The following is a 23,502-nucleotide window of genomic DNA, read 5'->3' on the forward strand; positions in this document are numbered from 1 at the left end:
TTGATGTTGTTGCAGATATTTTATTTTTACCCATACATGCACACAAATCTATTTGCTTACTACGTATGTTTGTGTTTTGAACTTTAATTTTACACAAATTATAAATCTTATATTTTTTGCATTTAAGTCGGAAACTTGTGGTCCGATTGGGCTGGAAACACCTATTCATCGAAACTCCATAAGTTGAATCGGAAAATCGATACCATTTTTAGCTCTGAACAACTTTCTTATACATTTGCCTTATTATTGTTGAATATACTGTGGTGAATTGAAGGCATATACTAATATTGTAATTGTAAAATAAGTTTTTGGTTTTTTTTTAGAAATTAACATTTTGGTTTTTGATTTTATTGTTATTTAAAAGTCATATGTATATCGGTAAAAAAAAATGTTCTAAGATTTTATGAATTAACTTTCTATTTTACATGATTTTTGTTGGAATACACGTGTAATGGCAACCAATTACTAACTTGATTTTAGTTTTTCTTCTGTTTTCCGCTGGCTTAATCTGTCATTAGCATCACGAATGTGATTACTAGCATCAGTTGCCTTGGATTTCTTCAGGTAGGCCTTGTAGTAGAATTCGAAAAATAATGCAAACATAAAGATGTTTTGCATAAAACCAACAAATGCAACTGCAAGTGGATGGGCACAAGTATTGCGGACAATCACTAATAGAAAGTGAACAGTCAAATAACCAAACTGAACTAATTGTAATTGTGTAATGTGACGTTTCCACCACAGTGTCTCCTTAACTGGTGTCATCGATGTAACGAAATAATATGAATACATGACTGTGTGTACGAGCAGATTAATCAGACCCAGCATGGTTGAATGACTTCCTAAAAAGAAAACAGAAAAACAAAACCAACAACAATAAAGTTAAAAACAAAAGTTCCGTTAACAAAGTAACTTTTAAAATCTATATCAAATATTTATATGTAAAATGTTTGTATCGTAAAATTACCTGGCAAAAATGTCATAAACACATAAACTCCAAACACCATTCCCGTATGATGATACACATGAAGAAAACTTATTTGTTGATCTTTCTTACGCAGCACTATAAATATCTACGAAAGGATGGGCGGTAGGATTGATGCATGGAAAGATACAAACAAAATGTAAGGTAAATAAATAGTATACAGTGTAGGTTTATAAATATTTCTCATATTCTCTGCGAACGCACTAACACAGCAATGCTCGTACGTGGATATGAGAAAAATCGTGTGCATAAACGCGTTAGTTACTCTGCAGTTCCGAATAAGTGTTCCAAAATAGTTCTTTTATGTAAAATAGATTACAAACACTAAACTCCGGATTACAAAGGGACACATACTGACACTCGAATAGATGAGTAAAATAACTACAGTACACAAAAGGTTAGTGTAAATACACCTTAAATTACTTGGAGACAATAAAGTGACACAGGGATTTTGTAAAAATATGAATGCAATAAAATTAAAACAAATATTTTCAATTTTTTGAGTCATGGAAATATAACCATATACGGACACCACTACGTGATAAAAGACCAAAAAAAGACCCCTGTCTCCCAGTTTCATGGAATTTTTTTTATGGGCCCCCAAAGATTTAGGGCCTCGGTTTAATTTTTCAAAAAAGTGATAATATTTCAGGCACTCTCTGAGGCAAAGTTGTAGCCCTTGTCATAAAAAAAAAACGGTGAACATATGAAAACAAAAATACTTCATCTTCAAGATCAAAATCGCAAAAAAATTCGAAATAAATTTTTCTTCATTATAATAATTTAATAGTTTATGGCCCAAAACTTAACTCTATTTTTCTCCGTTATAAGAGAATGAATCGCAGTGAATAAAAAATATCTAATTTAAAAACAGTAAAGTAATTAGACATTTATGAAAAATACTGTCAAAATGGATACGCTGACTACTTATGTAGTCACTTCAGAACTGCTGGGTAGCTAATGTGTGTGTGTCATGTATGTTTGTTTGGAAAGGAACGCGGCATGCGGTAAATTAAATATGTTTAATTTTGCAAAATTCTCTCTTAAGAATTTTATAAACGAAAATGAGTATAAAAAACTTTTTAAACAACTAACAAAAACTTCGGCAATAATAATTTAGTTTAATTGTGTAAAAAAATTAAACAAACATTTTTGTTTAAAAAATATTTATAAGAATTACTTACTTAAATATGAATTTTTGACTGAGCTGCGATTTACATGCCTATATTATATAAAATTAATATGAAACTAAACATTAAACCTGCAAAAAACTATTCATAAATAATGCATACAGGATAAAAATAAGCTTTACCTTTCCTAGGAGAAATTTAGAATATGATATTTCTACCCTAAACCACCATAGGGTATTACGCGTTTGTGCTGATGTTTCTAATACCCAAATGTAATAATCTACCAGCCACCTTAAAGTATACCCATCGACTCAGAATCACTTTTTTTCAGTCGTATCTTAATTATTCAACTTTATTACGAAAATCAGTATTCCATGCTGAACAGCAGTTAATTTCGATGCAATGTCAAAAGTCTTAATTCGCGAAATACCAATGGTTGAAAGCATCGTAATTCTCGAGATACCAGTAGGAATGCAATGTTCCGGTCAAGCAATGACTGTTACTGGTGCCCGGTATCGCGACCTGATCGATAGCATGTAATTGTAATACTAGACTACAATGAAGTCTAATATTACAATAAATATTGTATTTTGCATAAACAGTTTGTATGTAAATCAAGTGCTTAAAAAAAATATCACTACTACATAGTACATTATAAATAGCTTAACAATTTAATTATATTTTAAAATACACTAACAAATTATATTTTTCTTGGCTGTACTTGAAGTAGTAAAATACAAATGTCTACAGGAAATTAGCATTGTCTTCTAATATAAAAATGCACAAGCATTTCAGTTTCTATAAAATGTATAATTCTAATATATTATTTGTATAATTTAGTTTGATGACGGAATATGTGTAGATGGTTTACATATTGTGAATTTAAAAGTAAACCTAACAAATAAATTGCTTACTTAATTAGTTTGCTCTAAAATAATGTATTAGATCAAACATTGTTATTAAATGTAACCCACATTATAAGAGTACACTTATGGAGATAAATTGGCATTTTGATCTCAATACTTATACCAGTGGTACGCAAAAAGAGGCATTTAATTTGTGTGCTCTTTTGGGTAAAAAATAAAATATCCACAACAACATCAAGAAACTGAATGAATTGTGTGTATTTTTACGCTCTATTACGCTCTTTTGTTCACATTCGGGTTGTTTGACGAAAATCATCGTAACCTCAACAATATGAACGCCTACTATGGACTTATACTTTAAAATACTAAAATGATTCCAATTTTTGAATAATTCGAATAATGAACTTGTTATTGGTTAAATCTTTTTTGTTGTATGAATCTTCTGCATTTGTTTTGAAGCTTTAAGCATCTTTAGAGAAAGTCAAGTTCAAAAAACATGACGTTCATCTAAAGAAAATAATTCACGGGAATTCTCGCACAATTTCCCGGGATTTCGGGATTGAAAATTTTGCGGAATTCCCGGAATTTTTCGTATGTTTTATTTTGATAGATATCAAACTCGCATCCCACTAAGCGACCAAATAGGTCTTAAAGGAAAATATCTAAGCTTTCTTTTAAGAAAAAGAGACCATTTTAAAAAAAGTTTTTATTTCGGAAAAAAAATATTCAAAATTTTTTTTTTTTATAATATTTTTTTTCGAAAGGTTGAAGAAATAGCTTTCTAAACTATTTGGGATACATTTTGCTAAGAACAATAGGTAATAAGTTACATGGATGAGAAAAAAAACATATTTGGCCAAATTCTCAAATTTTGACCCCCTTTAACTCAGAGAGTTCTTGACCGATCTTGTAGAAATTGTATCTGAATTACTATCCAATAGGTCTAACCATGGTGCAAATTGGTTCACTTGACATGAAATCCCCCATATACTAATATGGATCTGCCACAAATCGTTTTTGATGGTGGGCATACAAATTTGAAGAACCTGCTCCTGTATGTAACCAACATTACAAAATTAATTGGGAATTTTCAAAAAAAAAATGTCTAAACAAAAATGTATATGTATGCATTCCACTAACTAGTCATAGGTTCCCAGCAATGGTATATTACCATTTTCTATCAAATGGATGGTGTGTAATTTATAAATAACGTTAAAATAATGTTGTTTAACATTTTATAGTAATTACCAAGTAAATTTGCAATGCTAAGGTACACTCATATCGCTCATTTGCGACAAAAATGTCATAACTCAATAACTGACATGTAAATAAAACTTTGATTAAAAGGGATTTGATTTAAAATCTTTTTTTTTATTAATTTAACAACTTTTACTAAATCACGTGTTCGGAGAAATGAAACTAGATACTATGCTTACCGGGAAAAGTTATATCGGTCAAAAAAAAGTTATATAGTATCGGCGTTTCGCTGGGTCAGTTCTAGGAATCGAGGAAGTATTTTTAAGAGAAATTGTATTTTTTTTGTATGTTTTCGGTTCATAGTTTATTGTTTCTATTTCAAATTTAACTTTTACTAATTAAAGAAACGTAAACTCAAACATTTTAAGTATTTGCCATTCATGAAGACAAATCTCTTTAACTTTTGAAAAACCAGAGTTTATTAAGATGAACCATTTATAGTACTCAGCTCTAAAATTGTTTAATTTTTAGATAGGACACTCTTGTGATTGAAATAAGCGCTAATAAAGTTTATGTGTACAATATATAACAGCATTATGTAAATGTCACTTAATACATTTACAAATTATTCAAAATTAAACTCTTTTGAAGCAGTGGCACATTCCAATATGTATTTACTGCTACATATTTAATGTGAAATGAATGTGAATAGATTGTATGTATGTGTGTGTGTGTGTGTGTGATTGATTGAATGAATATGTTTAGTGCTTCATAATGTTGCAAGTATCAATTTGTTGTACATACCGTATCAAAGAGGTCCAAATATTTCGTTAGATAATAACCATACGTTATGTAAAGTAGACGCATCATCCATGGTTCAGTGTTTGTGGGATCAACGGGTTGACATGTAAAGCTAAAATTTTTTTGACCATATGAATTTGGAATGCCCTGGTTAAAACATGCAAAAAGAATAAAGAATCCATTAAACAAATTAAAATGTTTACTGACTGGCCGGCCGATCTGCTGGCAGATGGACGACAGGACAACTAGATAGACATTCCAGCAGTAAATGGTCGTCACATACACAACATAGCGATTAATATACATATTTGTGTATGAGAGCGAGAAGACGTGAAATATGAACAAAATATTTTGAAACTCACATAAACGAACAATAAAATGTTGGCTACAACTTGCACAGCATTATAGACACGCATTATATATTTTAGCTGAAAGGCTTGCCGATGTTCCATCCATTTAGGGCCATAATGCAGAACAAATGCCAAATATGATGTTAAAATTACAACCATTGGCAGAGGCGAATATACCAGGGGCAAGTGCTGAACTCGTGGATCTGTGAAATGGGAATGAAATTCATATCAAAATAAAAATAAAAATGAAAATGAAAGAAATAAACCGTCAAATATAGCGGTTATATAACATTTTATTAATTTTGTGTATTTTTATTTTAATTTTTACAGCATTTTCAAATTATTCAAATTTACCTGCATTCTTTGCATAGACTTCGGCCACTAAACAGTATAAATATTTTAGAACATAAAACATTTCTTCCTTTTATCCTGTTTTTTTGTTTGTTTATTTGCTGGTTTGTTTTGTTTTTGGTTTTATGTGGCAAATAATAAGTATTTATGTTGTACGTGTATAAATAAAGCACTTTTCTTTTTTATCTATCTTCCACGGCACTCTGTTTTTTATTTTTTTTTTTACTTTTTTTACTTTATTTACTTAATATATTTCTTTTTTTCCAGTACGCTCGTTTCAATTTTTACGCCTTTTATGTTAAAATTTGAATAAATTTTATAAACGTTACAAAGAACGAGAATCATAAGAAGCAGTTTCAGTAACAGCAGAAAAAAATAAAAAATAAAAAATGTGAAATAAATAAACGAGAAAATAAGATGTGTTTAGTAAGCTGGTCTTATTTCAAATGAATTTTTTGTTTTCTATACAAAATTTTGTTATGCGCATTGTTTAAGTTACCCATGCTTAAAACGAAATTTCATTTTGGTGCCTAAAATTTTATCTACGAATATAATTTACATTTAATTGTAATTCTAAATAAACATTTCGTAACAGAGACACAAACAAATTAAAGAATATGTGTTTTATAAGAAAAGAAAACAGTTCGTAGTGCAACCAAAAACAAGTGACCTCGCCTCGAATATCATAAATACCCTGCTGAATATGAGAATTTTGTTCAGAATATAAACTTGTTGTAATTGTAATTCAATTAGTTTTATGAATACCGACATTTTTGGCTTTTGTCTCCATGGTACATAATTGGTCATATCTGCCATTGAGACCAAGAACGAATCAAGCCAATATCGAATACTCTGTTCCAAGGTGAAGCGTATCCCAGAGAGATCGTTCTGCATCGATCGAAACAAATAGTAGTCGGACAAGGAACAGTCTGGACTACAAAGCGGGTGAGGCCACTTCATTCTAAATAATTTTTAACAGGTATTGCAACATGTGGCCGAGCTTTATCATGATGGCATATTACTGGACATTTCTCGGCCAATGCGCCCTTCAAACGAACCAGTGACTTTGGTCATGTTTCTCTGTGATTGTCTGGTCACATTTCAGCATCTTATAATAGATAGGACTCTTTTTCTCCCACCAAATACAGAAGTTCAACGGAAACCGGTTAACTGTTTTCGTATAATTTGTATTTTCGAATTATTCGATATGCCGGTTTTTTATAATTAAGAACTGTTTTCTAATTTTTTGGTAAAAATAAAAAATTTCTAACTTTTTGTATTTGTTTTGCCTTTGCCACTATATTTTTATATCAAAAATATCTGTTGCTTTCCTAATAACACTGTGCATGAAATTGGGTACGCTGAATTCAGTGGTGCTAACCGTTTTTTTAGGTTAGCTCGTATTTTCGGGATATACCGTTATTTCGAAAATAGGGGAGGTTGCACAACATATATTCGCGTAACTCAAAAGCGGTTTAGTTTATTGAATAAACTGAAAAAACGAAATTCCTTCAAGTAAAGCTTCACATGTTTATAATCTTCGTAGTCGTTTTAGAAATATTAATTTTTTTTTGGAATAAAAAATAATTTTTTAGAAAAATTTCGAAATTTTTGGTGTTTAAAACGGCATTAAAAATTTAAAAATGCATATACGATCTTAATTTTTATTACACATTTAGAAAACGTTCCAAATAAAATAAGCTCTAAATAATTAAAATCTATCCACAACTTTTCATTTTATTCAGAAAAAATAATACAAATATCCCCTAATATATATAAATATCCCCAATCATATATATGTTTACTGTAACCATATATATGGTTGAGACAATCATGTGAATCGTAAATTAACCATATTAAGGTTACCACAATCATGTAAATGTGACTATAATATAGTTAAAAAACTTGTAACACTATATAAATGGTTACAGTAAACATGCCCAATTATATTTTTTCTCTGCGTGTGTATTGAGAGGAGCAGATTTAACAAATGTCAAACACAGTGCAACACGAAAACAAATAACCATATAAGGACACCAAAAAAAGATAAAAGACCAAAAAAAAAACACGTGTATTCCAGTTTTGCCCAAAGTCATGCATTCTTTTTTTATAAGCCCAGAAAGATTTGGTGCATCGGTGTAATTTTTTCCATAAAAATGATCATATTCTCAGGCTCAGACAGTTCGGAATTTTGAATTACTCTCTGAGGTAAAGTTGTAGTCCTTGTCATAAAGAACAAAAATTCTGAACATATAAAATCATAAAAACTTCATCTTCAAGATCAAAATCGCAAATCTTTATATGGTTATTTTTCCATGACTCAAAAAATTGCACACAGTGTAATTCAACTCAAAAGTTAGTCAAAATAATTTTTTTTATTCCAATATAATCTTGATCGACTTTACAATACTGCATTGAAATACCATACCATATATTCCAATAATAATATAATTCTGTTTTAACTGATATAACAAAAATTATGACAATATTCGTGACATATCAAATAGAAAATTAGTTCACAATTGTAGGGTGCACAGTTTAGTTGCTTTTACTAACATGTTGCCAATATTCCAGAGTTCAATATGCATAAATAAGTAACGAAATACATCACTATTAAGTTTTTTTAATGAGATTTGTGGTTGTCAGTCGTATTGCTTTCAACTCCAGTTCAGTTACCTTTATCAGGCACCTTAATTAATTAAGTCGAACAAATTTGCATGTTAAAGCAGCTTTAAAAAACTAAACTATTAGTACAGAGAGCTCTTTCATATAAACAAAAAATGACAAAAGTTCCTTTGAAATATTATTTGATATGTAAGGATCAAAATTTCAGAAAGACCGTCCAAAATTTAACAAAACATTTCTATCAAACACTTTTGTACATTGAACCTAAATGAAATCGGATTAAAACAACTCTTCATATATGAATAAATACTTTTTATCAGTTTTCTACTTCAGCGACTTTTAAAGTTTTCTTTTTTCCAAATAAATCGGTGCAAAATGAGTTCAAACATTTCAAAAGTTCAACAACTTTTAAAGAATGTATTGCAAATATTGTACAACTTTGCATTATATTACCCTCAATTTGGTTAAATGAAACAAACTGTAAGTAAAAAAGAAACCAAAAACAATTTTGCAAAATGTAAAAATTGAATACTCGTTGCTGTTTTAAGTATAAATTTAATGATTTTTTTTTTGTTGGAAAGGAATGTATGCACAAAATATTGTTGTCATTAAATTTTAATTTGCTTTTCATTCAACCATTAAACATGACCTCCAACCTCCACACAAAGAAAATGATCTTCCCATTATTATTTATATTTTTATGCTTAATTTTATGAGAAACAGCGTAATAAATTTCATTTCATACTGTTTTTTTCTTTTACTTTTATTTATATTATTACTACGAGTATTTACATTTTTTAATGTGCTTTTAACACATTTTAATCCAAAACCTTAATAATATATCAACATCTTTAAATTTGAGTTCTTCATCTTTTATTTTCTTTTGGTTTGTTTCGCCAACCAAGGAGAAGAATAAATGAAAAAAGCAAGATAAATAAATCCATGTGAGATTAAACATTTTAACTTCAAAGTCAACATCAGACATCAACATCATCAGTTTTGTGTATGGTGGATAGGTATTTTATTATTTTTGAGGAATAATGATTATAACGATTAAATATGATTAAATCGTCCCCCTACTAAAACAATAGTGTATAATTTTTTTGCCATTTCGAGTTTAAATTTTTTGTTTTAGTAGACATCTAGAACAAAAGTAATATTTCAATTGATCTTTTGACCCACTTTGTGGAAGTAGAATTTAACTAAATTTGGACCACACATAGAATCATTCTTATTATGCAATACAAAATAATGGTGTATATGCTTACACACTATGGTTTTTTTGAAGGGACGAAATATTTTTCCGTTTCACATTCCAAATCATTTACAATAAAGTTTAAGGTAAGAAAATAGTTGATAATATGAAACCAGCACCAGCTAAATATGAATGTCTTTGGGCATTTACACTAGAGTTTCTAAAAAAATCGACAAATTAACAATTCGTGGTTTCGGTTTAAATAAAAATAAAACAGGTCGGTTTCGGTTTTGTGCTAGTTTATTGAATTTTATGAACTTAGAATAACATAAATATATTACGATTTTATGGTGGGTATACACATTTCTTTCAGCACGAACAAACGCTGCTTTGAAAGTGGATTAAAGTTTATGTAAATCTCAATGTTTCCGTCACATATACAAGGAACGGAACGACATGTTCAATTGCTAGCTAGCGTTTCCAACCGAGTTATGCCATAAAATGTAGACGCTGTTATGGCGACGATATCAAAGTGCCGTGCGAAATTGCCCAGTCTTGAAAGCAAAAAAATATCAAACAATAATATTTTTTTTAGTTTCTTTTATATTATTAAGTTGTATTAAAAAAAAAAATCCGAAACAAAACAAACATAGCCATTTCGCTGATTGTTTCATGTATTGTGGCACCCCAGAGGTGAGCCACTTGCATGGGCGGGTCGACCCCCCAAAGTTAGTGGGGGTCGGTCATACATTAGGCTCGATTGGGGCACTTTAAATGGGTCTAAGTGGGATTTTTCAAAATTAGACCTCGGTCAAAATAAGGAACATCAGAATTCATTTCAAAGTTTTTTTTTTATTTTGATCCCTAGAATACAATTGTCCTTGTCACTTGGGCGATTTTTTTGCGTCCCTACAAATCGACCCGCCATAGTATTTAATAATCAAAATATTATTTTAAATATTTGATATTTTTTTTTTGCTAGTTAAAAACAAGTGTAATTCCAGCCTTGAATCCAGTCTTAAGCAAATTAATTATTTTTGCATTACTTACACTTCATATCAACAGCACTCTCCATTAAAAAGATTCATGCCCCATGTTTTTTGTTTGGAAAATATTTAATTTTTTCAAATATTCCAACAAAATATTCAAGTGCTTGAATTTGTAGGTGCTTATTGGGCTACAACTTTAAGATAACTTTGTATTTGTAATATATGCGAGGTAGACACGTTTACTTATCCTATATTAAAACACTTATTAAATCGATGTTAGCCCAACTTTGGAAGGTGTGGTATCATCCAACTGACATAATTGGTCAATTCACAAGGTCTCTTATCATGTCATATTGTCCTAATATTTCACAATGGTTTTTATTGCATTTCAAGAAAAAAACTTTCCTAAAATAATATTATTTTGTATGCTGTGTTTATTGTGTTATCGTAACCAACAAGCAGAGACCTGCGCCGAATGCTTAAGAGTCGTTATATGTTAGGACATTATGACAATATGACTGATAAGAGACCTTGTGAATTGACCAAATAAATAAATCGAACAAATAGTTTATGTTTGAGACTTTTCTAATTGCAATTTATATGTTTTCTATTCAAATTTGTTAGCAATGTTTTTCCTTTTCTTTAAGTCTTTTAAAATATATGTTTTATAATAGAAATTTGAAAAGAGTACAATCATGAAAGAGTTTTGCACAAATGCCACCATCAACCAAAGAATTGGTAGTTTACACCAATTATTAAGGAGTGGCACTCCAAAGTGCACGGCCAAGAATACAAACTGTATCAGTTGCATGCCAGTCAACGTACGTTTCCATGGCTCCAAATTGATATTGGGTTTTGAGGCAGCCAGCAGGTAGTATGCGTACATGCAAATATGTATGAAACTATTGAGGACACCAGTTGCGGTGAAATGAGATGCTGAAATTAAAATTAAAATCGAAGTGGTAAAGGAAATGAAAAGTGTAACTAATTTGCAATACAAACACACACAACACACACACTCACTCATAAACAAAATTAACTTACAGAATAGAAAGTTGCAATAGATATAGACGGCCATTATCATTAAAGAGTGATGATACACATGAAGAAAGGTTATTTGATTGAATTTTTTACGCACCAAAAAGAATATCTACGAAATAAGTTAGTGGTGGAAATTAATTTAGGTATTTAGATGGTATTTGAACTTTAAACTTTATTTACCGTGTCGAATATATCCAAGTATTTGGAAATGTAATACAGTAGAGCCGGTCTCACCAATTTCATAGTAACGGGACGTGTATCGTGGGGATCATACTTTTCACAAATCATCTTAAAGTCATCTCTCCAGTAGGAGTATTTTAATGCCTCGAAGAATATCAAGCTATTTATCACAATTTGTAGCACATTATACAATTTCATTAGACCATCCACTTTGTAGGGATTACGATTGGCCATAAATTTAGGACCCCATTTTAAGACGATTAACAGATAGAGACCAACAACGGCAAGCATAGGCCATGGTTTACCCAGAAATGGATAGGAATTAAGTCGTTTATCTAGAAATCGAATTAAAATTACCATTTTAATTTGTCTAATAACATATTATTAGCTATTTACCGGTTTCAAAAGTTTCGTCCATGGCCATTAGGCTATTATAAATCATTTTTAGCAACAACATTTTGTCAAAACTATAATTAACTATATAAAACTATTTTTAAACTCCTTTAAATTTTATTTAAATATCTGCACTGCTCCGCTTACTTTTTGCAACTGTATGCAATTTTTCTTTGATACGATATAAGTTTAGTTTTTAATCTATTCATCACTATTTACCTTGCAATTGCATTTCTAATGAATTTTTTTTATGCATTACTTTAGCATTCTTTTGACAAAAGTATGCCTAGCGTAAATTTTCTTATCGCTGAATAGTTTGGAAGATTTCTCAATACATAAATTCTTTTAAATCAACCTAAATTAAGTATTTGAACAGCTAAACGTTGCTAAAGAAAAGCGATTCGAAACATGTTTTGTTAGGCGATCATTTCCTGCTTACATTTACAGATATAGAAGAACCCAGCAAACATAACAATGAACATTTAAGGCAATAGCTATGTATATAACCCAAAAACAGCTAAAATATTGAATGAAACTATTTCAAAGTTTTAGACAATTTTCAGAAAATATTAATTTTTTAAAAGTAAGCTTTACATTTACATTTAATGAAAATATGTAGCAATAAAATCAGTTTTAGAATTCATGCGACTTATAAAGCAAGCCCTTCCAGCAAAGACTTTACTTACCTGTAATATTGGAGCAAAGTGATAACTAGGTAGAGTAACTTCGGGTATTGTGGACTATGCGTCTAATGTGGACCAGTGTCTTTTTTCAGAAACTATTGAAGGTATGATAAAACTGATTTGTCTTACATTTTACAATTTGTTTGAAACGACAATTGCACATTTGCTTTCATGAGTAATTGATATGTTGGCTATTTATTCTTGTATTGAAATTAATGCGCGTGCTCAACATTTTTTTTGCTCAAGTAAGAAACAAAATTTGGTACAGTTACTTTGTAGAATTTAATGTTTGGTTGTTTTATATAGTTAAAGTGGACACGTAGTTTTGCATATATTTGATAAGAATTTAAGCACATTTAGATTATTAGGTAAAAATATTTTTTTACCACTGTAACCCAAGTTCGTGTAATGTGGACCACTTAAATTACTTGATTATGTACTACTGGTCCATATTACCCGACAATAACTATGTACTTTGTAAGCAATCTATCTAAGTCAAGAACGCGACTTTTTAGTTTGTATTAATAAAAATATATTGAAATTAAATTTTTTAATCATTCATGATTAGCTGGTTCATGAATTTTATGTATTAAATATTAGTCCACATTACCCTCATATAGTGGTCCATATTACCCTCCAATTTTTTTAATGCTGGTTTTTGGGTTCCTTACAATATTTTCACATAATTTTTTTATCCTTTGACGGAAAAAATTTTCATCTGCAAAAACAATTAGGGAATATATTAGCTAATATATTGCTTCACAACTTTTTTAATATCCATATATATTGTGGCCAAAATTTAGAAGAAACAAAACGGTAGTCCACATTACCCGAAGTTACTCTACTTATTACTTGACTGAAACACTAATCATTTTAGTTCGCCCCTGCAATATGCTAATAAACTCGATTTTTTTCAAAGTCTAGCTGCTTACTCACTGCTACATGTACGATTTATTTTATCGTAAGTTAATAATGGTTTTAGCCAAAGCATAACAAGTAGTCCGACTGTTTGACAACATTACATAACTCTATATATATGTTAGTAAAAAAGTACCTACCCTGAAGGAAACCTGGGGACAAGTGTCTCCAAGTCACCAGTTTTGTCGACTATTTTGGTGACTTTTTAGCGATTTTGTCAACGAAGCGTCAACGAAAACGAATTCATACCATTTCGTTTTTTAATTTGTTTAATACAACGTCAAATGTTAACAAAATATGCAGTTTCATTATTTATATCTACTTCAGAAAAGTACCAAAACTGTAGATTAGAATTACTAAAATGTACTAGTGAATAAGTACCTAGTCAATAGTAATATCGTCAGTAGTAGACTTCCAATGACACGCACATGTTAAATGTCTATAGTAAATAGCATTGTCTGGGGTAAAATAAGTCACTAGTACTGGTGACTGTGTCAATAGTAAGTCAGTATAGTTTCACTATTGACACTTCCTACAGGATAACTCTAAATATGTGTTAGTAAGAAAATTACACATGTGTTGATTGATATATTTTAAATTTTCTCCAGGCAACAGAGTTTTATAAAAATGTTTTAAATTTTATTTTGTATGAATTTTCAATAACAAAAATTGAAACTCTTAAATTCTACAATAACACATGTCAGAAATTCCAAAAAAAAATTGTTCATGGTTTGTGCAAAATATAAACTTTTTAACAATAAAGGTGCTAAAAGTGTTTTATAAAATATAGAATAATATGAGTTAATATAATAATATGCAAAAAAGTTATTTTATCAAAAATTAAAAGTTAAAAATTCAAGACATTTCATTTGTTTACATTTCTCTGAACTCTCACATGAGAGAGAGTCATTTGAAGAAATTGAGGTTAAAACCAAAGTATACCAAGTCTACTCAATGAAAACCAAAAATACCACTTTTCTTTATGTTGTAGCCGGTGTTGAGCTTAACCACTTTACTGAACCTAACTTTGGGATATTCGGACTTTTAGATGGTCAAAATGGATTAAAAAGGAAAAAAAATTTTTTTCCTATACGATACATACTAATTTTAAATCGATATATCTCGATTCCTAGACCTGACCCAACGAAACGCGGGACACGTATAATTTTTTTTTTACCGATCAAATTTCCCGGTGGGCAAAACTGACCCTACTATTTGTCGCATAGTGTTATGGACCGATCGCCATGAAATTAGATCGTGTGATTTATGTCTATATGAAAGTTATTTCTGTTGAATTTTATGTGTATACCAAAATTTTTAAGAAATTTGTGCTTTTTAAAGTGATTTTCGGAAGCGGACCTAATATGGGAGCTATGACTAATTATGCACAGATCATCATAAAATTAAGTAATATGAATTCCGTTTATATAGATACCTATCATAATATTAATAGGCAAGTCGATTTCTTTAGACCCCTTTTACGCTCCCATTATACCTTCAATTTGTGCAAGAAATATACCATTTTAAAGGGATTTATTCACAGAAGTGCAGAAAATCGGTTCAGTTTTTGAAATCGGTTCAGTTTTTTAGGAGTTATAAGCGTTTAAAGATGTTACTAACACATATGCAAAAACGTATACATGTGAACCTTAAGCTAAAAAGTAAACAAAGCAAATCGTGTTTATCCAATTTGTTGTTGTAAATAAATAAGAGAAACAATTAAACAGTTTTAAGTGAGAGTTGTTTTAGGGACAAAGAAGAAGACTTTAGTAATTTAAAGTCACAAACATATATTTTGAAGGTGTTTTTTATTTTCTAACTCCCATATGCATAAAAAAATTTTAAATTGATCAAAATTAAACAAAATTTCCATTCAAAAATTTCTTTTATAAACATTTGACAAATTTAAAAACTGTTTATGCATATGGGGGTAAATATACACATATGTAATTGTACATAAATAATTTTGTAAATAGTTAATTTATAATATGTGCAGAAATATAATTGCGACGGTTTTCAAAATTCATACGAATCAATTACTTATCACTGCATGAAGTTTAATCAAAAATGGAACGGGTGGGAAAAAATGCTGAGTCGCCTCCCAACAAAGTAAATATGTAGATATTTCTAAATATTTTGTGAACTATAATTGCAAGATTCTTCAAACTTAGTCTATAGCTGTTTTATAATTTTGCATAGTTTCGCTGAAATTGTTGGGGATTGGAATAGTGGGCGTGGCACACCCTATACAAAGTATATAATTAATTTCGAATATCTGTAGAACTATAATTGTAAAAGTGTTTAAACTTTTAGCGAATTCATTTAGAGGGCATAGCACCCAAAATGGGAGGGGTCGGAAAAGGAGGTGAGTCACGTCCCATACAAAGTAATAATTGCAACGTTCTTCAAACTTTGTCCGCATAGCTCTCTTACTATTTTACACAGATTGACTGAAAATAGTCGGGATTGCAATAGTGGTTGTGGAACAAAGTAAATAATTGATTTTGAATATCTGGAGAACTATAATTCTAAAGGAATTTAAACTCTGTATCAATCAATTTATTACCATTCTACGGAGGATAGCTAAAAACGAATTTATTCCTGTTCCCTGTTCGAAGTTTAGTTAGGCATGATCGGCTTGGTAGGAATGACCCCTCCCTTATAAAGGAAAGTTAAAGTAAAGATTGATATTTACATAAAAGGTTTAAAAATGGATGGGATCAGAGCAGTGGAGTGGTGTCTCCTACACAAAATTAGTTATTTTCGAATATCAAATGAACTGTAATTGAGAGATTCTATAATTTTGTATGTGCTATTTTCGTATTTCCATTCATATTTTTTTAATATTACTGGGGTAGGGGTAGCGAAGTGCACCGGGTTATGCTAGTATATATTAAATGCATATATGACCGATAAAGTCCAATTTCGAAAGTGATTCTGAGTCGATCGGTATACTTTAGGGTGGATGTTGTTCATTCATTATATTCTTTCTATATTTTACCTACATTTAGGATTCTTATGAACTTCAAACTAATTTAAATTGCTTTTGCAATTATGTACTATAATAATGCAATTATGTACTATATAAGAGTACATAAAATTTATAAAAATTGGTGCTATAAGTACAGTGGAGTGGTATCTCTCATAACAAGTTAGTTTATTTTCGAATATCAAGTGATCTGTTATTGAGAGATTCAAAATATTTTGGAAGATTTTTTTGCGAAGCGCACTGGACTTTTAAGATCCAACTGTAAATGCCAAAGATATAACCAAATATATAAAAAGGCGACCCCTACATTCGGCAAATGTTTTTTACTGCAAAAACTGAAAAAATACTTTACATATAATTTACATGCATGTATAAAATATTAATTAAGAATCGCTCTTAACTGTTCGTTTTGCATTCATAAGCAAATTTAATAAACGCATATTGAAATCATTCTTTCGCGATGTGAATGAAAAACAACGAAGAACTTACGAATTTTATAACAAAAAAAAATTGCATTCTCGATTTGACCCACGCAATATACTGGATAAGAGAGTTTTTATTTTAGATATGATAAGGTCTGTGTTAATACACATTTAAGAAATCAAAAATTGTCAAAGGAAGTTCAGCTTTGATAATAACCTGGACAGGCTGAGAAATACCCCGTTCTTATTTCTGGATGTTTGTTGGGGTGTTAAAGAGATATTCAGTAGCATTATTGTTGTTACAAAAGCTTTTACTAAGAATTCCAAATGTAAATTTTAATGAACACCAACATACTCATTTTATTCGTAATTTATTAATTAAATTAAATTCATAGTGAAATTTAAATTAGAATTTTACTTTGTTCGTTCGTTTGGCATGAACTTTATGCAAAGTGTTTCTCGTATTTTTGTTGAGTAGCGCAACGTCGCAAAGGTGAAATAAATACTTTATAGTTACAGTGGGTTTTGTAATCACATTATTTATTCCGGATATTGAACTGATTTTACGCACGAATGCCACATCCATATTTAAACTTTACCCAAATCAGACATAAAATTAAATTCTATGGTTGTGGCATTAAATGTTCTATTGAAGAAATACAAAAGACTGGAAGGGAATGAGTTTTTTTTTTTAAATTTTGTATTTTTCTTTAATTTTAAAACGTGTATATATGGGCACAATAACAACAAATGTATAAAAAAAAGTGTTGAATATAAATAATTAGGAGCGAGAGAGTTCTGATGAATTGATATGAGCAGATACAATTTGGTTTATTATTAGTTTCACCCATGAATAAGACCCATTAAAGATGGGATTATGTTTTCAACTTCTTTTGTCTTTCTTTTACAATGTAGGTTTTCCAATAGAAATGTGAGAACATGGCAGTCATAAATAGATTCTGTACCATCAGCAAACCCAACCAGAAACTGGATAAGCCACACCAACTGTTGTTGATAATAGTTGTCAAAAACTGGACAGTAAAGTAAAAAAATTGTATAATTTGTAGTTTTGTCATATGTGATTTCCATGAGTCCACGTTCAACTTTCCACCACTTGCCGATAGCAAATAATATGTGTACATCAGGACATGCACCAAGCTATTCACATGACCAATTACCGTAAATGAAGATCCTGTAATTATAGTAATAACAATTAAATAAATACCTAAATATCTACACAGAACTTAATGCATGATCTGAACAAACATACCCAAAAATCTATTCATATAAATAAAACCACCCCAGGCCATGATGCCATGATGATAGACATGTAAAAATGATATTTGCTTGAACTTTTTGCGCATGACAAAAAATATCTGAAATAATATGGAAGGTAAACTTAAATTCATCTATTTGGTAAAACGTTGAAATGCTTACGGTATCTAAAAAGTCCAAATATTTATTAATATAATACAAGTAAGCGAATTTACGAACTCCCATTAGATCATAGCTGGTGTCCTTTTGATCATACTTCATACATGACCAACTGTAGTTAGGACTAAATACAAAATGTTTTGTTAACTAGAAAGAAACAACTAACATTAATAACAATAATAACGTACATGAAATCGAATCCATACTTACACCATAAAAAATGTACAAATTCATAAGGATTTGAAAAATATTATAAATTTGTATGACCGATTTTATATTGTACGGCTTTCGTTTCTGCATACATTTTGGCCCAATTTTCAACACCACCAACACATATAGGCCGATAATAAGCACAACCAGTGCATAACTGTTTATCAATGGTAAATTATTTGTGCGTGGATCTAATGTGAAACCATAACCAAATTCAATTCAATATTTATTATGGAAAAAAAATATTTTAAAATTGCACTCCTACCTTTGCCGATATTACTAAAGTGATCCGTTATTATTTTCCAAATAATTTTCAAAATCTGTACCATTTCTATTGTATTATTTTATTCGTAGTACTAAGTAAATATTTGTTGGATTTAATTTTACACTAACGCAACCGATAGTATTTATTTAGAACGTTTGACTTACGCAGCTGGCTTCAAACTGGTGCATGTTCTGAAGTTTAATTTATGTGTTTATCAAGCGTCAAAGTGTACTTATTAAAAGTACATTTAGAAAATCAACTCGAAGAAATATTTTGCATGTATATTTCAAAGCTAATACGCATTTAGGTGTTTTCGTTGTCTTTTTTAAAATGCATACACATTAGGGTGGCCCATATTTCGGGTGACATGATGTTGCATATTTTATTTGAAGTATCGAGTTTTGAGCTAAAGTAGCAATAATTTCAAAAATTTAATAATGAAAATAAAATTCCAGTAAAATCCCAAATTCTATATATGAGGTATCCTCCGATCGGTATGAAATTGGAATCAAGGTTAGTTTTATTGGTTAGTAATCAGACACAATTTTTCAACAAGATCGGTCAACAACTCTCTGCGTTAGAGGAGATCAAAATTTCACATTTTGGTCAAACAGATGTTTTTTCTCATACTGTTCTTAGCAAAATATGTCAAAAATAGTTTAAATAGCTATTTCTTCAATCTTTCGAAAAAAAAATTAAAATAAAAATAAAAAATGTTTGTAATTTCCAAATTCAAAATCTTTTTTACTTTTTTTCAAAAAGCACTTAAAGGAATAGATCTATACTTTCTTTTTACAAAAGATTTATAATGATAGATATCCCACTCGCATCCTACTCAGCAACAATAAAGCTGTTAAAAGAAAATACCTAATCTTCCTTTTGAGCAACAAAAAATTTAAAAAAGTCAACAAGTTTTTGATTTTACAAAAAAAAAATCTCAAAAATTGTATGTTGTGAGTCACAAAGCATTTTTATTTTGATTATATCCCACTCGCATCACACAAAGCGATCAGAAAAAAAAATTAAATTTTTTTTCCAAAGCTATCAAACTATTTAGGACATATTTTGCTAAGAACAAAAAGGTTTTTCACTTGACATGAAATCCCCCATATTCATTTAAGCGAAATTTAAAAAAAAACTGTTTCCGATTCTAATAAACTCTGAGTGAGAATTATAAATTCAAATTTTATTCAAGCTGCCTCATGTGATAATTATTCATATTTGCATTAGATACGTGTGCACGTTGTGATTTATTGATTACATAAAAAAAATCCGTTGTGATTTCGTAAGCTCGCGCCTGTGATTCGTGCGTAATTAAAATCTCAGCCAATACTTTTCTTACTTAAGTTTATTATTCTACTGGAAGAAGTACGTATTTTTGTATCAGTCTCAATTTTATTATTATTGGTAATTTGAGATTTTTTTAATTAATCGTCTTAAACAAATTGACACTATTAATTGTGAGTTTTCATTGTGTATTAAATGCAAGAAAAACAAGTAAGAAAGTATGGTCGGTCAAGCCCGACCATATAATACCCTCCACCAAGTAAATGAGCAAAAACATTTTTCTTTTAAAATATCAATAATTTATATTCGTGAGTGATTTTCAGAAGTCGGCCTTATACGGGAGCTATGACCAATTATGGACCGATCACCTTGAAATTAGGTCGTGCGATTTATGTCTTAATGAAAGTTATTTATGTTGAATTTTGTGTATATACTAGGGTATTCGAATTATTCGATTTTTCTCGTGTTCGAATAAAACGAATATTTCGAATAAGAGATTTTAACTTTTTCGAATAATTCGATCATACGTTTAAAATTAATCGAATTTTTAAAATCGAATAATTTAAATCTTTTTAAAAAAGTAAAGAATGAAGTTTTGATGTTGGTTTTTAATATTTTATTGTTAAAGAAAAACAAAAAATAACGTTAAAGTTAAAAATTCAAGTATTGATAATGGTAAAAAACATTCGAAAACAAAGTCCATCATTAAATTTTCAACAGAAATATTCTGATCAGATTAACTCCCGAACAATCTACAAAACAATTGACTAGCAAACCCTTTAGTTTCCGTTTTGGAGCTATGCTTTAAGAAATTTGAGCTAGTTGGACATGATCCTGAATTCAAATAAATATAAACGTATTAAGAACTTTTTTATGTCGTTCATTAATTCGGGGTTTAAATTGAGTAACTAATTCTTTAGTAAATTAATTATTCACTTTTTCTAAATTATTTATAACAAATTGTATTATACATCAAGCTCTATCAACGTTGCCGAATCTTTGCTTAATCTGTCCAAAGTTTGGTATGTCTATGACGAACTCTTGCAACGAAACGTTAGTTTGCAATATTTGTGTTTATCATTCGAATTATTAAATATTTTGCAACACTTACGTACGCGGTTAATAACATCACTTATATACATATATTTTAAGATCATGGCCTTCACCTATTTCAATGTAATCATTATAAATGTCATCCTTAATATCACTTTCGACGACCGTTTCAAAATCACATTCTCCATCACATTCCACTCCACTTTAATCTAAGTTAATATTTTAATTATTAATTGCGATTCTTCTAATATTTCGCCAGCTAAATAACAAATATTTTATTCCGTACCATTTATTTTCATTGGTTCAAGTCCTAAGTTAAAAATTTTTAAAGATTTGTTTTTAGAATTGTAACTTCTTGCAGTAATATTTATATACATATTTATAGAAGGAGCTATCGGAGCACTCATCTACAGTGATCGAAAGTTCCTTTGTCTTTAGTTATTTGTCGAATTTCAGAAACAATACAATTTTTGTGAGTCATTATTACTTATTTAAATTGGAAATTATGAAAAATTTTAAGCAATTTAATAAATTTAAATATGTATGTGCATTTATTCGTTTTATTCGATTATTCTACATAAAATTGTTCTGATTATTCGTTATTCGAAAATGGCAATTTTTAAATTGTTCGAATAATTATTCGTAAGAAATTATTCGATTAATCGAACGATCATTAGTCGAATGAATACCCTAGTATATACCAACATTTTTAGGAGATTTCTGCACGTTTGAGTGATTTTCGGAAGCGGGTCTATATGGGAGCTATAACTAATTATGGACCGATCGTAACAAAATTTGGTGACATGAATTATGCATATGGGGCATTTCATGTCAAGTGAATCAACTTTTGAAATCGATGTCTTCCGATCGGGATGAAATTTGCACCAAGGTTAGCTCTATTGGATAGTAACTCAGACACAATTTTTCAACAACATCGGTCGAGAACTCTCTGAGTTATAGGGGGTCAAATTTTGACAATTTGGTCAAACAGGGGTTTTTTCTTATCCATGTAACTTATTACCTATTGTTCTTAGCAAAATGTGTCCCAAATAGTATAGATAGCTATTTCTTCGATCTTTCGAAAAAAAATATTTAAAAAAAAAAATAAAAAATTTTTAATATTTTTTTTCCGAAATCAAAAACTTTTTTGACTTTTTTTTAAAATGGGTCCTTTTTTTCTTAAAATAAAGTTTAGATATTTTCCTTGAACACCTACTTGGTCGCTTAGTGGGATGCGAGTGGGATATCTATCAAAATAAATATTTTGTAACTCAAAACATAAAATTTTTGACTTTTTTTGCAAAATCAAAAACTTTGTTGACTTTTTTTTTCAAAATGGACCCTTTTTTAATCTTTTTTTTTAGGTCAAACAAAAGCTTAGATATTATCCTTAAAGACCCTTTTGGTCGCTTAGTGGGATGCGAGTGGGATATCTATCAAAATAAATATTTTTTAACTCAAGACTTACAATTTTTGACTTTTTTTTTTGCAAATACGATTTTTTTTTCCAAATGGGCCCTAGGCTTTCTTTTGAGCAAAAAAAAAAATTAAAAAAGGCCCATATTGGAAAAAAATTTTGATTTTGCAAAAAAAAAATTAAAAAATTGTATGTCTTGCGTTACAAAATATTTATTTTGATAGATATCCCACTCGCATCCCACTAAGGGACTAAAAATATCTTAAAGGAATGGACCTAAGCTTTCTTTTGATTACAAAAAAAATTTTAAAAAAAACGGCCCATTTGGAAAAAAAATCGTATTTGCAAAAAAAAAAGTCAAAAATTGTAAGTCTTGAGTTAAAAAATATTTATTTTGATAGATATCCCACTCGCATCCCACTAAGCGACCAAAAGGGTCTTCAAGGATAATATCTAAGCTTTTGTTTGACCTAAAAAAAAATATTAAAAAAGGGTCCATTTTGAAAAAAAAAGTCAACAAAGTTTTTGATTTTGCAAAAAAGTCAAAAATTTTATGTTTTGAGTTACAAAATATTTATTTTGATAGATATCCCACTCGCATCCCACTAAGCGACCAAGTAGGTTTTCAAGGAAAATATCTAAACTTTATTTTAAGAAAAAAAAAAGGACCCATTTTAAAAAAAAGTCAAAAAAGTTTTTGATTTCGGAAAAAAAATATTAA

The 23,502-nt window shown here is 29.6% G+C and overlaps 2 protein-coding genes across 2 annotated transcripts; both read right to left on the minus strand.

Moving 5' to 3' along the window:
• Positions 1–305: 305 nt before the first annotated feature.
• LOC135956688 (uncharacterized) lies at positions 306–12,256 on the minus strand. The gene is made up of 9 exons (XM_065507239.1): positions 12,107–12,256; positions 11,711–12,045; positions 11,534–11,639; positions 11,115–11,425; positions 5,684–5,750; positions 5,342–5,532; positions 4,983–5,126; positions 968–1,073; positions 306–842 (listed from the first exon to the last, which is right to left on the minus strand). The coding sequence occupies exons 1-9, from the start codon at positions 12,165–12,167 to the stop codon at positions 466–468; spliced, it is 1,698 nt and encodes a 565-aa protein (XP_065363311.1). The 5' UTR covers positions 12,168–12,256; the 3' UTR covers positions 306–465.
• Positions 12,257–17,797: 5,541 nt separating this feature from the next.
• On the minus strand, positions 17,798–19,222 carry LOC135958050 (very long chain fatty acid elongase 7-like). Its single transcript, XM_065508913.1, has 5 exons — positions 19,025–19,222; positions 18,760–18,950; positions 18,553–18,696; positions 18,386–18,491; positions 17,798–18,307 (listed from the first exon to the last, which is right to left on the minus strand). The coding sequence occupies exons 1-5, from the start codon at positions 19,086–19,088 to the stop codon at positions 17,991–17,993; spliced, it is 822 nt and encodes a 273-aa protein (XP_065364985.1). The 5' UTR covers positions 19,089–19,222; the 3' UTR covers positions 17,798–17,990.
• Positions 19,223–23,502: the final 4,280 nt, after the last annotated feature.

This window comes from Calliphora vicina, chromosome 4 (assembly GCF_958450345.1).
Source record: "Calliphora vicina chromosome 4, idCalVici1.1, whole genome shotgun sequence".
Taxonomy (NCBI): Eukaryota; Metazoa; Arthropoda; class Insecta; order Diptera; family Calliphoridae; genus Calliphora; species Calliphora vicina.

What these genes read in the sequence shown, in the direction of transcription:
- LOC135956688 (XM_065507239.1), bottom strand. Translation starts at nt 12,167, where the DNA reads ATGTTGTTGCTAAAAATGATTTATAATAGCCTAATGGCCATGGACGAA. An exon ending in TAAAGAAAAGGAAAAACATT is followed by an intron (nt 5,751 to 11,114) that starts GCTAACAAATTT and finishes ACAGGATAAAAG; the next exon opens with GAAGAAATGTTTTATGTTCT. An exon ending in GTTTATGACATTTTTGCCAG is followed by an intron (nt 843 to 967) that starts GTAATTTTACGA and finishes TTTTCTTTTTAG; the next exon opens with GAAGTCATTCAACCATGCTG.
- LOC135958050 (XM_065508913.1), bottom strand. Translation starts at nt 19,088, where the DNA reads ATGGTACAGATTTTGAAAATTATTTGGAAAATAATAACGGATCACTTT. An exon ending in CTTTAGTAATATCGGCAAAG is followed by an intron (nt 18,951 to 19,024) that starts GTAGGAGTGCAA and finishes GTTTCACATTAG; the next exon opens with ATCCACGCACAAATAATTTA. An exon ending in TTATATGAATAGATTTTTGG is followed by an intron (nt 18,308 to 18,385) that starts GTATGTTTGTTC and finishes CTATAATTACAG; the next exon opens with GATCTTCATTTACGGTAATT.